The 12,758-nt window shown below is 39.9% G+C and overlaps 1 protein-coding gene across 1 annotated transcript in view; it reads left to right on the plus strand.

Annotated features, from left to right (window-relative positions):
- Positions 1–12,758, plus strand: part of tg (thyroglobulin) — a 348,151-nt gene that overhangs the window by 273,312 nt on the left and 62,081 nt on the right. The window contains exon 42 of the mRNA XM_063057803.1: positions 11,591–11,772. Within this exon, the coding sequence (XP_062913873.1) occupies positions 11,591–11,772 (182 nt within the window). The remainder of the gene's footprint in view (positions 1–11,590; positions 11,773–12,758) is intronic.

Genomic DNA, 12,758 nt, shown 5'->3' on the forward strand with positions numbered 1-12,758 from the left:
CTTCCTACAGATGCTGCTTGGCCTGCTGCGTTCACCAGCAACTTTGATGTGTGTTGCTTGAATTTCCAGCATCTGCAGAATTCCTGTTGTTTACCATATCATTGTTTGAATTAAAGTACTATGGGTAAATTGTTTTTCTTTTATCCTTTTTAATAATTTCATTTAAAACTCTAAGCATTTTTAATATTATTTCTATTATTCTCCAATAATTTACTATAATTCCTTTTACTAGATCGCATAATACTTTATATATCTTGTACTTAATTACAGCTTCCTTTGTTCTATGTTTTAAGAATTTCTTATATAATACATTTTTCTTTTTACAAGCATTTTGTATGTATTCCTTTTGTTAATAGGGAATGGTTTATCAATATACTTTATCAACTTTTTTGACTAGTGGGTAATGTTTACCACGATAATCTTTCTATATAATTGCTAATTAATGCTTTTACTTTTATTACTCTGTGAAGTTACAAATTAATCATGCTATTACTGTAAAGTGTTTCATGGCACTAGCATTTCACTCTCCAGAAAATGACCTACACATTCCTCTCTTCCTTGTTCAGAATCATCCTATTCGTATCAGAAAATCTGTGGTATTATCCTTAATCTCCAAGATATCCTGCACCAGTGATTAAATGAATGATACATTTTCTGTGGATGCAATGGTGATGATGGATCAAACAACCTGATACAATCTTGTGCTCAATAAAGTTTAACATGGCAGAGAAAAATTTTGCCATACTATTGCTTCCAGTAAGGAGAACTTGTTCACACAAGAAAGGACCAGAGGTGACACTCAAGCATAATAGTGCTGATTTCACAGCCTGTGCCCCCTTTCAGTGTTATAGGTTCAGTGGATCTATGTTTAGCTGATTTGCACAAACATTCTGTTAGACCCAGTGACAGATTATTTACTTCCAATCTCTACAATATTGTATTTAATAATTAGTAAAATAACCTGGTATTCAATAATGCCTTATTAATCAGTGTTTAACTTTCAGCAAGATATATCAGATCCCTTTGATTAGAAGTATGTTTTGTTCAGACAGACTGAATGAGTGGTTAATTGATTGCCATATACAGATTTGCAAATAAATCATTAAATTTTATGAACCACTGGCTATGTACATTGCCATACAATTACAAATGGCAATGGGCAATGTTATACCCTTCCTCCAAACTGCCTACCTTTGAGCTTTGCAAATAGTCTCATTGTTTTGAAATTACCAAGTCGTAGTGTTGATTCAGGCCATTGAAGATGAACTATCTTTTGCTGACTCTGAATGAGACTGTCATGTTCTCTAGTACACCTGTTGCTCTAATTTGTTTCTTCAACCAGCATTTCTTCAACTGGGCTCTTACTGTAAGTCATACTTTGTCTCTATGTGGTCATCAGATCTCTCACTCGGGTGATTTCTCAGTCACTGCCTATCATGTCATTGCGTTGTAGCACTAAAGCTGTTAGCACTCGGAGCTGCAGCCTCGTACCAATGCAGAAAGCTATGAGAGAATGCCTGCAACAGATCTCTTCCTATCCCTTCTCTTAACAGCCCTCTTAGCTTCAAAAAGTAACTTCATGATTTACAGCTAAACCATGTCAAGAGGTTCAAGGATCTAAATCTAGTTCAGATTGTTAAAAACTGAAATGTCTCCACCTCCAATAAAAGCGCAGAACAGTTAGACATTCTCGGTAATAAAAAGGACGCATAGTATTAAAATATATCAATTATCTAATTATTTTTACTCGAGGTTGATGTTTCTCCAGTTCATGTAATTAATTTAGTGCTCATTAATTTAGTGACATAACAAGGGGTGGTACTGGGAAGCCGGGTGGCCGTGAATAACACACATGGGCGATGTAGAGATGAGGAACAATATGCAGCTTGTAAGCCATCTACCCAGAATGCTCTCTTACTTTAGGTTCAATACGTAACACACAGGGAAGCTTGACAGCAATGCGTAAGGATCAAAATATACATGAATACATAACATATCCGTACCCCCTTATTTTAAAGGTTTCTCACCCTTCCCACACACAGATCAGCTGTTGAACTATTAAAATTCAATGGAGTAATCATCAAATTCAACCAATAACAAAAAAACATTTTTTTCCTACACTAGTGAAAGAGGGTAGACTGTCTCTATTGCCAGACATAACTCTGGGTTATTCTTCCCCATGTACTGGGGGTTAGTCACTAAACCAGAGATTTAATCTTTCTGGGGGCCGTCTGTTCCTGTGAGGGTACTGACATCATTTTATCTCTTGGTGGTGTATGTATGGATCTTGGCTTGGATACTGCATTGTCATTAGGGGGCACTTCGGAAAGCACAGGTGATCGAGGAGAATTGCTGTGTCATTTGATCTTAAGGGACATTCTGCAGTCGACGTTTCAGAACCCTGTCCCATTTCTACAGCTGGATCTGGATTGGTCAGTTTGAGTTGTTTTTCAGTAGCCTCAGAAGTGGGCAACAGCTGATCAACATGTAGATGTTGTGGTTACTAATTTCCACACTGTATGACACTGAACCAGTTTGTGCGTCCACCATTCCAGGTATCCACTTTGTTTCAGAGATGTAGTTCTGGGTAAGTACTCTCTCCTGCTGTGAAATGTCTATACTTCACTTTGGCACATCTCTCTGCTTTGGTTTCTTGTTCATTGAGCACAATCTACTATGTGTTGGGGGTGTCTAATCAGGTCAGACTGGATGCTGAGCTGTCTTTTCATCAGTGCTGCGGCTGGAACTATTTTGGTAGTAGTGTGACGTGTGTTGTGGTATGTCAGCGAGAAAGTGCTGAGATGCTGTTGAGGAATCCACATCCCACTGAAGTCCTGAGGCTTTGTTTCATTGTTTGTACGAATCATTCAGCAGGACTGTTAGTGGCTAGATGATATAGTGATGACTTTGTGTGCTAAATACCGTTTGCTTCCATAATTGCCTTGGACTCTTCAGACAGGAGTTGTGGGTCATTGCCACTTACAAACTGATGAGGGTGTCTAAAGTGGGTGAAAATGGAATGTTGCTCCTCAATACATGTTGTCAGATGTAGTGCTCATCACATTTGCTGTCTTCTTCCACTACAACCAAGAAATGGGATTTTCTACAGGTCCTGTAAGATTTATGTGAATCCTCTGCCATGGTTCTTCAGACCAGTTCCACGGATGCAAAGGAGCAAGTTGAGGAGAATTTTTCACTTGCTGACAATACGGGTGTGCTTTGGCTTTCTCTTCAATGGTTACATACAGTATAGTTCTGGTCATCACCTGTAGCTGCGTGTGATTTCTTTCGTGCGCAATTACGGCACAGTGTCCGGCATGTTGTTCGTCAAGCACTTGCTTTCTAATGGTGGAGGAATGGCAACATGGTAGCCCCATAGTAAACATTCTGCTTGAACTATGATCTCCTTGCATCAAGCCTGGTAAGGTTTCAGTTCTATGGTTGGCTCTCCTTGCCATTCATGAGTTAATTAACATGACCACCACTTTAGATAGAACAGGGTCAGTGCATGTATGCTTACGGATTTACACTGTAGTTATTGGAGCTGTAGGAACTTTCTTGAAGTTAAAGGTCTCTTCTAGAGATGGGTCTGGAGCTGTAACAGCTAAGAGAATCTGGATTGTCCAGGAACATTCAAATGATGCTTAGACCTCCTGTACTTTATATCGTACTGATGTGCGGATAATAACACAGCCCAACATTGCATTCGCCAGGGAAGGAATGCCCGCATTAGAATCAAAAATTGATGTCAAGGGGCAATGACCTGTCAGTAGTGTGAATCGTTGACCAAAGAAGAATTAATGTAATTTTGTTAACTCCTAAGACAACTCTTCCCATCCAATCTGGGCATAGTGGCTTTCGGCCTTGCTTAATATTCTTAAAATGTCATCAATGAGGGGAAGAGGTTATTGTTCAGCCATAAAAACGATCTCCACAAAGCCGTAAAAACCCAGCCCTTTTTAGGATAGCAGCCTCTGGAGTTGCCCATTTACTTACACTCACTGGTTTCAATCCCTTACTCTGGACCAGTTTTTCTAATTCAACCTCTAGATTTGGTTTGAGGATGTGTGGAATAAGCCTTGCTTTCAGGCATTTGAGTGTTGTGTCGGGCTTAATGGACGGTTTAACAGTAATTCCTTTCATACTTCCCAGTCCTCCGTTGAATACATCTGCATGTTAGAGCCACTTGAGTTTCAGCTGCTCCAACCACAAGCAGCCCAGAAGTGCTGGATGACTACCTTTAACAATTTTCGGTGGAAGACTCTTTCTCTGTTTGTTAATCTCCACTGTAAGACGTACTACTCCTCTCACTGAAATAATCTCACCAGTGTAAGGCTTTAAAGTCAACCTTGCCCAATCTGAGGTGACATACTGCAATTTTGCCTTGTAAGCTAACTCTGACACCAGCGCTACTGAAGCACCCATGTGCACTGCATCCTCACTGTGGCCCCATCCAACTGCAGGTCACCCCAATAGCCATTATTGTGTCCCAAAACAGATAAAACACGCAAAGCTTCTTCAACCACAGAGTGAGAGTCACTCAGTCTGTTCTCAGTTTGCTCCATCGTGTTCACAATTACTTTTGCTTGTCTAGAAGTCATTTTTCTTTAGTACAGCGTTTCTGGTTTTCAGTGTCTCTTTACTTTTACAGGCAGGCTCAGTATGTCCCTTTTTGCAAAATTGCAAATATCATTCTGCTCTTCAAGAATGAACACCAAGCAGGACAGACAATGGAGAATCGGTTAATGTGTACTTGGATTTGATAAAGTGCCAGACATGAGGCTGCTTAACAAGTTACAAGCCCATTGTACTACAAGATTATATTCTAGCATGGATAAAGCAGAAGCTGATTGGCAGGAGGCAGAGAGTGGGAATAAAGGGAGACATTTCCGTTCGGCTGCTAGTGACCAGTGGTTTTCTAAAGGGTCTGTATTGAGAACAGTTCTTTTTAAGTTGCATGTCAATAATTTAGTTGATGGAATTGATGACGTTGATACAAAGTATGTAGAAGACATGAAGGAGGAGCAGGTAGTTTTGAAGAAGTAGAGATGCTGTGGAGGACTTATTCAGGTTAGGAGAATGAGCAAAGAAACGGCAGGTGGAATACAGTGTCAGAAAGTTTATGGCTGTAAGACCATAAGATAGAGGAGCAGAATTGGGCCATTTGGCCCAATGAGTTTGCTCTGCCATTTCATCATGGCTGATCCAATTTTCCTCTCTGTCCCAATCTCTTGCCTTCTCTCTGTTATCTCTTCATCCCCTGAACAATCAGGAATCTATCAAGCTCTGCCTTAAACATACACAAAGACTAAGCCTCCACAGCTGTCTGTGGCAAAGAATTCCACAGATTCACCACCCTCTGGCTAAAGAAATTCCTCCTCATCTCCATCTTAGAAGGACACCCCTGTATTCTGAAGCTGTCCTTTCTGGTTTTGCACTCTCCTACCATAGGAAACATCCTCTCCACATCCACTCTATCAAGGCCTTTCACCATTCTATAGGTTTCAATGAGATCACCCCTCATTCTTCTGAATTCCAGTGAATACAGGCTCAGAGCAATCAGACACTCTTCATACGACAAGCCATTCAATCCTATTATATTCTAGTCCTCTTCAAATTAATGCTAACATTGCATTTACCTTTCTCACTGACTCAACCTGCAAATTAACCTTTAGGAAATCCTGTGCAAGGACTCCCAAGTCCCTTTGTGCCTCAGATTTTTGTATTTTCTCACTATTTAGAAAATAGTTAACCTTTCATTTCTTCAACCAAAGAGCATGACCATACATTACCCGACTCAGTATTCCATCTGCAATTTTCTTGCCCATTCTCCTAATCTGTCAAAGTCCTTCTGTAGCCTCTCTACTTCTGCAAAACTACCTGCCCCTCCACCAATCTTCATAGTGTCTGCAAACTTTGCAACAAAACCATCAATTCCATTACCCAAATCCTTGACATACAATGTAAAAAGTATTGATCCCAAAACAGCCCCCTGTGGAACACCACTAGTTACCGGCAGCCAGTCAGAAAAGGCTCCCTTTATTCCCACTCTTTGCCTCCTAAGACCATGGGCTCATAGCTTGTTAAGCAGCCTTCTCAAAGGCCTTCTGAAAATCCAAATTCACAACATCAACCAATTTTTCTTTATCTATCCTGATTGTTATTTCTTTAAAGAATTCCAACAGATATGTCAGGCAAGATTTTCCCTTCAGGAAACCATGTTGACCATGGCCTATTTTTTGCCTCCAAATACTCTGAGATCTCAACCTTAATAATTGACTCCAACATCTTCCCAACCACTGAGGTTAGACTAACTGGCCTATAGTTTCCTTTCTTCTGCCTCTCTCCCTTCTTGAAGAGTGGAGTGACATTTGCAATTTTCCGCTCTTCTGGAACCATTCCAGAATCTAGTGACTCTTGAAAGATCGTTACTAATGCCTCCACAATCTCTTCAGCCACCTCTTTCAGAACTCTGTAGTCTACACCATCTGGTCCAGGTGACTTAACTACCTTCAGTTCCCCAAGAAACTTCTCTCTAGTTATGGTAACTTCATGCACTTAATGCCCCCTGACACCTGGAACTTCCACCATACTGCTAGTGACTTCCACAATAAAGACTGATGCAAAATACTTGTTCAGTTCGCTGGTTTATTGTTCCCCATTGCAACATCTCCAGAATTGTTTTCCAGCAGTCCAATATCCACTCTTGCTTTCTTTTGCACTTTGTGGACCTGAAGAAACTTTTGGGGTCCTTCTTAATATTATTGGTTCACTTACTTTTGTATTCCATCTTTGCGTTCTTAATGACTTTCATTATTTGTTTTCTGTTGGTTTTTAAAAGCTCCCAAACTTCTAACTTCTCACTAATCTTTGCTTTATTAGATGCCCTCTCTTTGGCTTTTATGTTGACGTTGACTTCCCCTGTTAGCCATGGTTGTGTCATCTTGCCTTTAGAATACTTCTTCCTCATTGGGATGTATATATCATGTGCCTTCCAAATTGCTTCCAGAAATTCCAGCCATTGCAGCTCTGCCATCATCCTTGCCAGTGTTCTTTTCCAATCATTCCCAGCCAACTCCTCTTTGATGGCTCTGTAATTCCCTTTACTCCATTGTAATATTAATACATCTGTCTTTAGATTCTCCCCCTCAAATTTCAGGGTGAATTAGGTGTATAAGATGATGAAAGGCATTGATCGTGTGGATAGGCAGAGGCATTTTTCCTGGGGCTGAAATAGCTAACATGAGAGGACACACTTTTAAGGTGCTTGGAAGTAGATACAGAGGGGACGTCAGGGGTAAGTTTTTTTTAAAAACACAAAGAGTGGTGAGTGTGTGGAATAGGCTGTTGGTGACTGTGGTGGAGGTGGATACAATAGAGTCTTTTAAGAGACTTATGGATAGGTACATAAGGCTTAGAAAAATAGAGGATTATGGGTAACCCTTGGTAATTTCTAAAGTGCATGTTCAGCACAGCATTGTGGACCGAAGGGCCTATATTACGCAGTAGTTTTTCTATGTTTCTATGTATCTATGTTTCTAATTCAATCATATATGATCATCCCCTAAGGGTTCCTTTACCTTAAGCTCTCTAATCAATTCTGGCTCATCACATAGCAGCAAATCCAGAATAGCTGATCTTCTAGTGGGCTCAACCATGAGTTGCTCTAAATGTCATCTCGCAGGCACTCTGAAAATTTCCCCTTCTGGAATCTGGAACCCTGAGTTTCCCAATTTACCTGCATATTGAAATCTTGCATGACTATTGTAACATTGCCATTTTGGCATGCATTTTCTATCTCCCATTGTAATTTGTAGGCAACATTCTAACTACTATTTGGGGGTCTGTAAACAACTTCCATCAGGGTCTTTTTACCCTTGTAGTTCCTCAGTTGTATCCACAATGATTAAACACCTCCCAACCCTATGTCACCTCTTTTAATGATTTGATTTCATTGTTTACCAACAGAACAATGCTGCCCCCTCTGCCTTCCTGCCTATTCTTTGGATACATGGTAATGCACTTTGGTGGAAGAAATGAAAGTGTTGACTATTTTCTAAATGGAGAGAAAATGCAAAAAGCTGAGGCACAAAGGAACTTGGGAGTTCTTGTGCAGGATTTCCTAAAGGTTACTTTATGGGTTTGAGTCCGGGATGAGGAAGGCAAATGCAATGTTAGCACTAATTTCAAGATGACTAGAATATGAAAGCAGGGATGTAATATTGAGACTTTATAAAGCATTGATGAGGCCTCACTTGGAATATTGTGAACAATTTTGGGCCCCTTATCTTAGAAGGGATGGGCTGAAACTGGAGAACATACAAAGGAGGTTTAAAAAAATGATTCTAGGATTAAATGGCTTGTCATATGAAGAGCGTTTGATGGCTCTGGGCTTGTGTTGACCAGAATTCAGAAGAATGAGGGGTGATCTCATTGAAACCTATCAAATAGTGAAAGGCCTTGATAGAGTAGATGTGGAGAGGATGTTTCCTATGGTGGGAGAGTGCAAGACCAGAGGACACAGCCTCATAATAGAGGAGCATCCTTTTAAAACAGATGAGGAGGAATATCTTTAGCCAGAGAGCTGTGAATCTGTGAAATTCTTTGGCACAGGCAGCTGTGGAGGCCAAGTCTTTGCGAATACTGAAGGCAGAGGTTAATAGATTCTTGATTAGTCAGGGCATGAAGGGATATGGGGAGAAAGCAAGAGATTGGGGCAGAGGGGAAATTTAGATCAGCCATGATGAAATGGTAGAGCAGTCTTAATGGGCCAAATGGCCTAATTCTGCTCCTATATCTTATGGTCTTGTGGACTTGAGGTTTTTGTAACAAATTCAGCAATCTAAGTCCTTATACAGGCATTCTTTTGCTGAATTCCCAGTTTTGCCACAACAGTAACATTGATTGCCAATAAATAGCTTATTCTTAAAGTCTGGAGAAACTTTGAGCTTGGGAAGATGTGCCTAATTGCTGTACTACTTTAGCTGCCATCTCCATAGATTTACTAATCTTCATTGCCTTCTGTAATATTAGTCTGTCTTCTGTGAGTAAACATTTCTGAATCACCTCATTACGCAGGTTACACGAGTCTCATGTAACATGCCATTCAGTGACTGCACAAAAACAGCCATAAAAACCCTAAAACCCTGTTAATGATTGACTTCAAGTCTCCACAAAGCCTTAAAGACTCATCCCTTTTTAGGACAGGTGCTAGTGGATTTGCCCATTTATTTACACTGGTTCCATACCTTACTCTGTTCAGACAATTGCTTCAGCATCACCACAAACTGTGAAATAGACTCGCTTTCCTCTTGATTCCTTTTATGAAATATAACCCTCTAAATTTGTTTTATTTAACTATCCCATTTCTGCTATTCCCCCTCAGATTCTTCACCCACTCCGCTTCCTGTGGGCTGTTTTCCTTTTTCTCACTCACATTACACTGTGGTACCCCACCAGTTTTGCCCACAGTCTTTTACTTGCCCAAGGGAACAATGCAATAGATGATATGTGAAACTTGTCACCTCATCACTAGTTGATATTTTGTGGTACTGAGAAGCCAAGTGGCTGTGAATAACACACACGAGAGATGTAGAGATGAGGAACAAATGTGCAGCTGGTTATTTTGCTTGTAAGCCATCTATCCAGAATGCCCTCTCACATTGCGTTCAGTACGTAACACAAGGGAAGCTTAACAGCAACCCATAAGGGTCAAAATATACAAGAACATATCACAGATGTGTTTTTATGACTAGCATTACTATTGTTTTGACACCACAAAAGATGGTACCTCAATAAGGCAGCATCCATCATTAAGAACCCTCAAAATCCAGCACATGTGCTCTTCTCATTACTACCATTGGGAAGGAAATACAGGAACCCGAAGACACAATCAACATTTTAGGAAAAGCTTATTCCCCTCCATCGTTTGATTTCTGAACGGTCCAGGAACCCATGAACACTACCTGACTATTCAGCTCTCCTTTACGCTATTTGTATGATCTATTTTTTGTGTAACCTATAGTATGCATTGCACTGTATGCTGTTGCAAAACAACCAATTTCACAACATATTGTCAGTGATAATAAATCAGATTCTGATGGTGCATAAGTTTTATACTAAGTGAATCCAGAGACTTCGGAGACATCAGGGGTATCTCAGAACCCGTCAAGAAAGAGTTGTAGAGATGTTTCAGAAGGAACTTTGGTTTCCTTAGTATTGGTAGCATGTGACACTATGCTACCAAGTGGAAAAATTAAACTCTTTAAAATATTGAGAATTTATCTTGACAGATTTGAAAGAGGTTGTGGTTGGTAAGGTAGAATATTAAGGGAAGAAAACGTGTAAACCATTGGCAAGTAAGGTCAGAGGATGCTAAGGGAGACACAGGAGAAAAAGCACTTCTATTATTTTTAATTTGCTGTGTAAGTTGCAATATCTACTGTCAACTTAGTGTGAAATATATATGATGTTCAGAAGTTTCACTGAAGGCATAACATTTTAATGTCATGTTGTGCCTTTCACAGTTAGATGACATTTCTCTTACTTTGGTTCTTTATTTATTTAATTTGATCTCCTTGATGAAAAGCTGCCCACAACTGAGATAATTATTTTGGGACTTCTGTTGCAATGTGCCACAGGTATACATGGGTTGGTCTTGAGAGTTGCTGAGAAAATTTTAGCCATGGTATCTTTTTCTCCTTGCTCAGAGATACAATTGTTGTTTGTCAGTTCCTTGGTGGCCAAGATATCCTCCTTCTATTCCTCGAAGGCACTGAGGAGAAATAACTTATTTACTGCTGTTCCTTACTCTTTTTCCTGATGCACTGATTAATAAACCATCCAATGAATCTTCCTTGGATAAATGTCTCTGACTCTATTTTCTTCTGCCATCCACAAGTATTTATTTTTCAGGATTTCTCTCAAAATTATTTGAGAATTCCAAAGGGATGAAACAGGGAGGATGTTTTCTCTGAATTTATTTCACCTGTTCTATTACAAGTAAATCTCGGAAGGGAAGACCTGATCTGTACCAGATGTGGTCACGCTAGAGCCTTGCATAAGTTCAGTGAAATATCTCTGCTTTTGTACTCAAACAAACTTACAATAAAGGCAAACAACTTGTTGGATTTCCTACTTGCTTGACAGTGAAATATTATGTCCAATTTTCATAGAAGGAAGTCCTTTTGGCCCACTTCGTCTATGTCAATCTTGCTGCCTATGTACACTAATCCCATTTGCCTACATTTAGCCCATGTTCCCTTTCTATCAAAGTACCCATCTAAATACCTTTTATTATTGTAATTTTGTCTGCCTCCACTTCCTCTGGCTGCTTATTTCCAGTCATTCACCACCTTCTCTGTTAATAATCTGATCTCCATAAAAATTTCCATCCGAAAATTGTCCATGAATGGGTCTTATGTCTTGCTATTTTTTTTCTGTCTGGCTCATATGACTTAATTTCATTTTAACTTGAAATTTCTCAGTTGATTAATAAGGTTATTTTCGAACTTAGAAACCTCCACATTTATTTTCACATGATAGAAGTATTGTACACCCATTCATTTTTTGTTATTGATTCACTATTCAGAAATTTGAAGAAACTTCTGGAAAATCGGAAAGTAAGACAGCTTTCTATCAAGCTCTTGAAAATGCACTGGGAGGAGAAGCTTCTAATTCACTCATCAAGGATGCAGCATCCTGGTTCTATTCACTACAGCAATCTCTGGTTGACTACTCTGCTTTTTCAAGGGCTTTGGAGAATGCAACACGGTAAGTGAACAGTGTAGAATAATCATTGTCATGAATTGTGTTTGCTTACTTGGAATATAAAAAATCCAAGGCACTGCTTTGAAAAAGAACATCAAATTCTCCCCAGTCATGGCCAATATTTATTTTCCGGTTCATGAACCACACTGGGTATTGATATTGGCAATGGTTTATTATTGTCGCACGTGCTGAATACAGTGAAAAAATTAACTTTTCAAGCCATCCATTCAGATCATTTCAAAACAAATATAATAATAGAATATGGAAAATTACAGTCACAGAAAAGGTGTAGTGCAGATAGAGAATATGGTGCAAGAGCCACGACAAGGTAAGTTGTACGATCAGGAGTTCACCTTTAGCATATGAAAGGACTGCACAATGGTCTTATAACAACAGGAGAGAGGCTGTCTTTGAGCCTAGAGGAATGATGAAGGAGGATGAGAGGAGACTTGATAGAGGTATACAAGATATTAAGAGGAATAGATAGAGTGGATAGCCAGTGCCTCTTCCCCAGGACACCACTGCTCAATACAAGGGGACATGGCTTTAAGGTAAGGGGTGGGAAGTTCAAGGGGGATATTAGAGGAAGGTTTTTTACTCAGAGAGTGGTCCATGCGTGGAATACGCTGCCTAAGTCGTGGTGGAGGCAGATACACTAGTGAAATTTAAGAGACTACTAGACAGGTATATGGAGGAATTTAAGGTGGGGGGTTATATGGGAGGCGGGTTTTGAGGGTCAACACAACAATGTGGGCCGAAGGGCCTGTACTGTGCTGTACTATTCTAGGTTCTATTAATGTGCTTTCAGACTTCTGTATTTTCTGCCCAATGAAAGAGGCGAGAAGACAGAATGTCTGGGGTGTGAGGGGTCTTTATTTTCTGTGGCTGCAAGAAGTGTAGACAGGTCCAGGAAGTTGGTTTTTGTGACAGACTGGGCTACGTGCACAACTCTCTACAATTTCTCATGGTCTGCTAATCCAAGACAATCT

Source organism: Mobula hypostoma, chromosome 1 (genome assembly GCF_963921235.1).
Source record: "Mobula hypostoma chromosome 1, sMobHyp1.1, whole genome shotgun sequence".
NCBI classification, from domain to species: Eukaryota; Metazoa; Chordata; class Chondrichthyes; order Myliobatiformes; family Myliobatidae; genus Mobula; species Mobula hypostoma.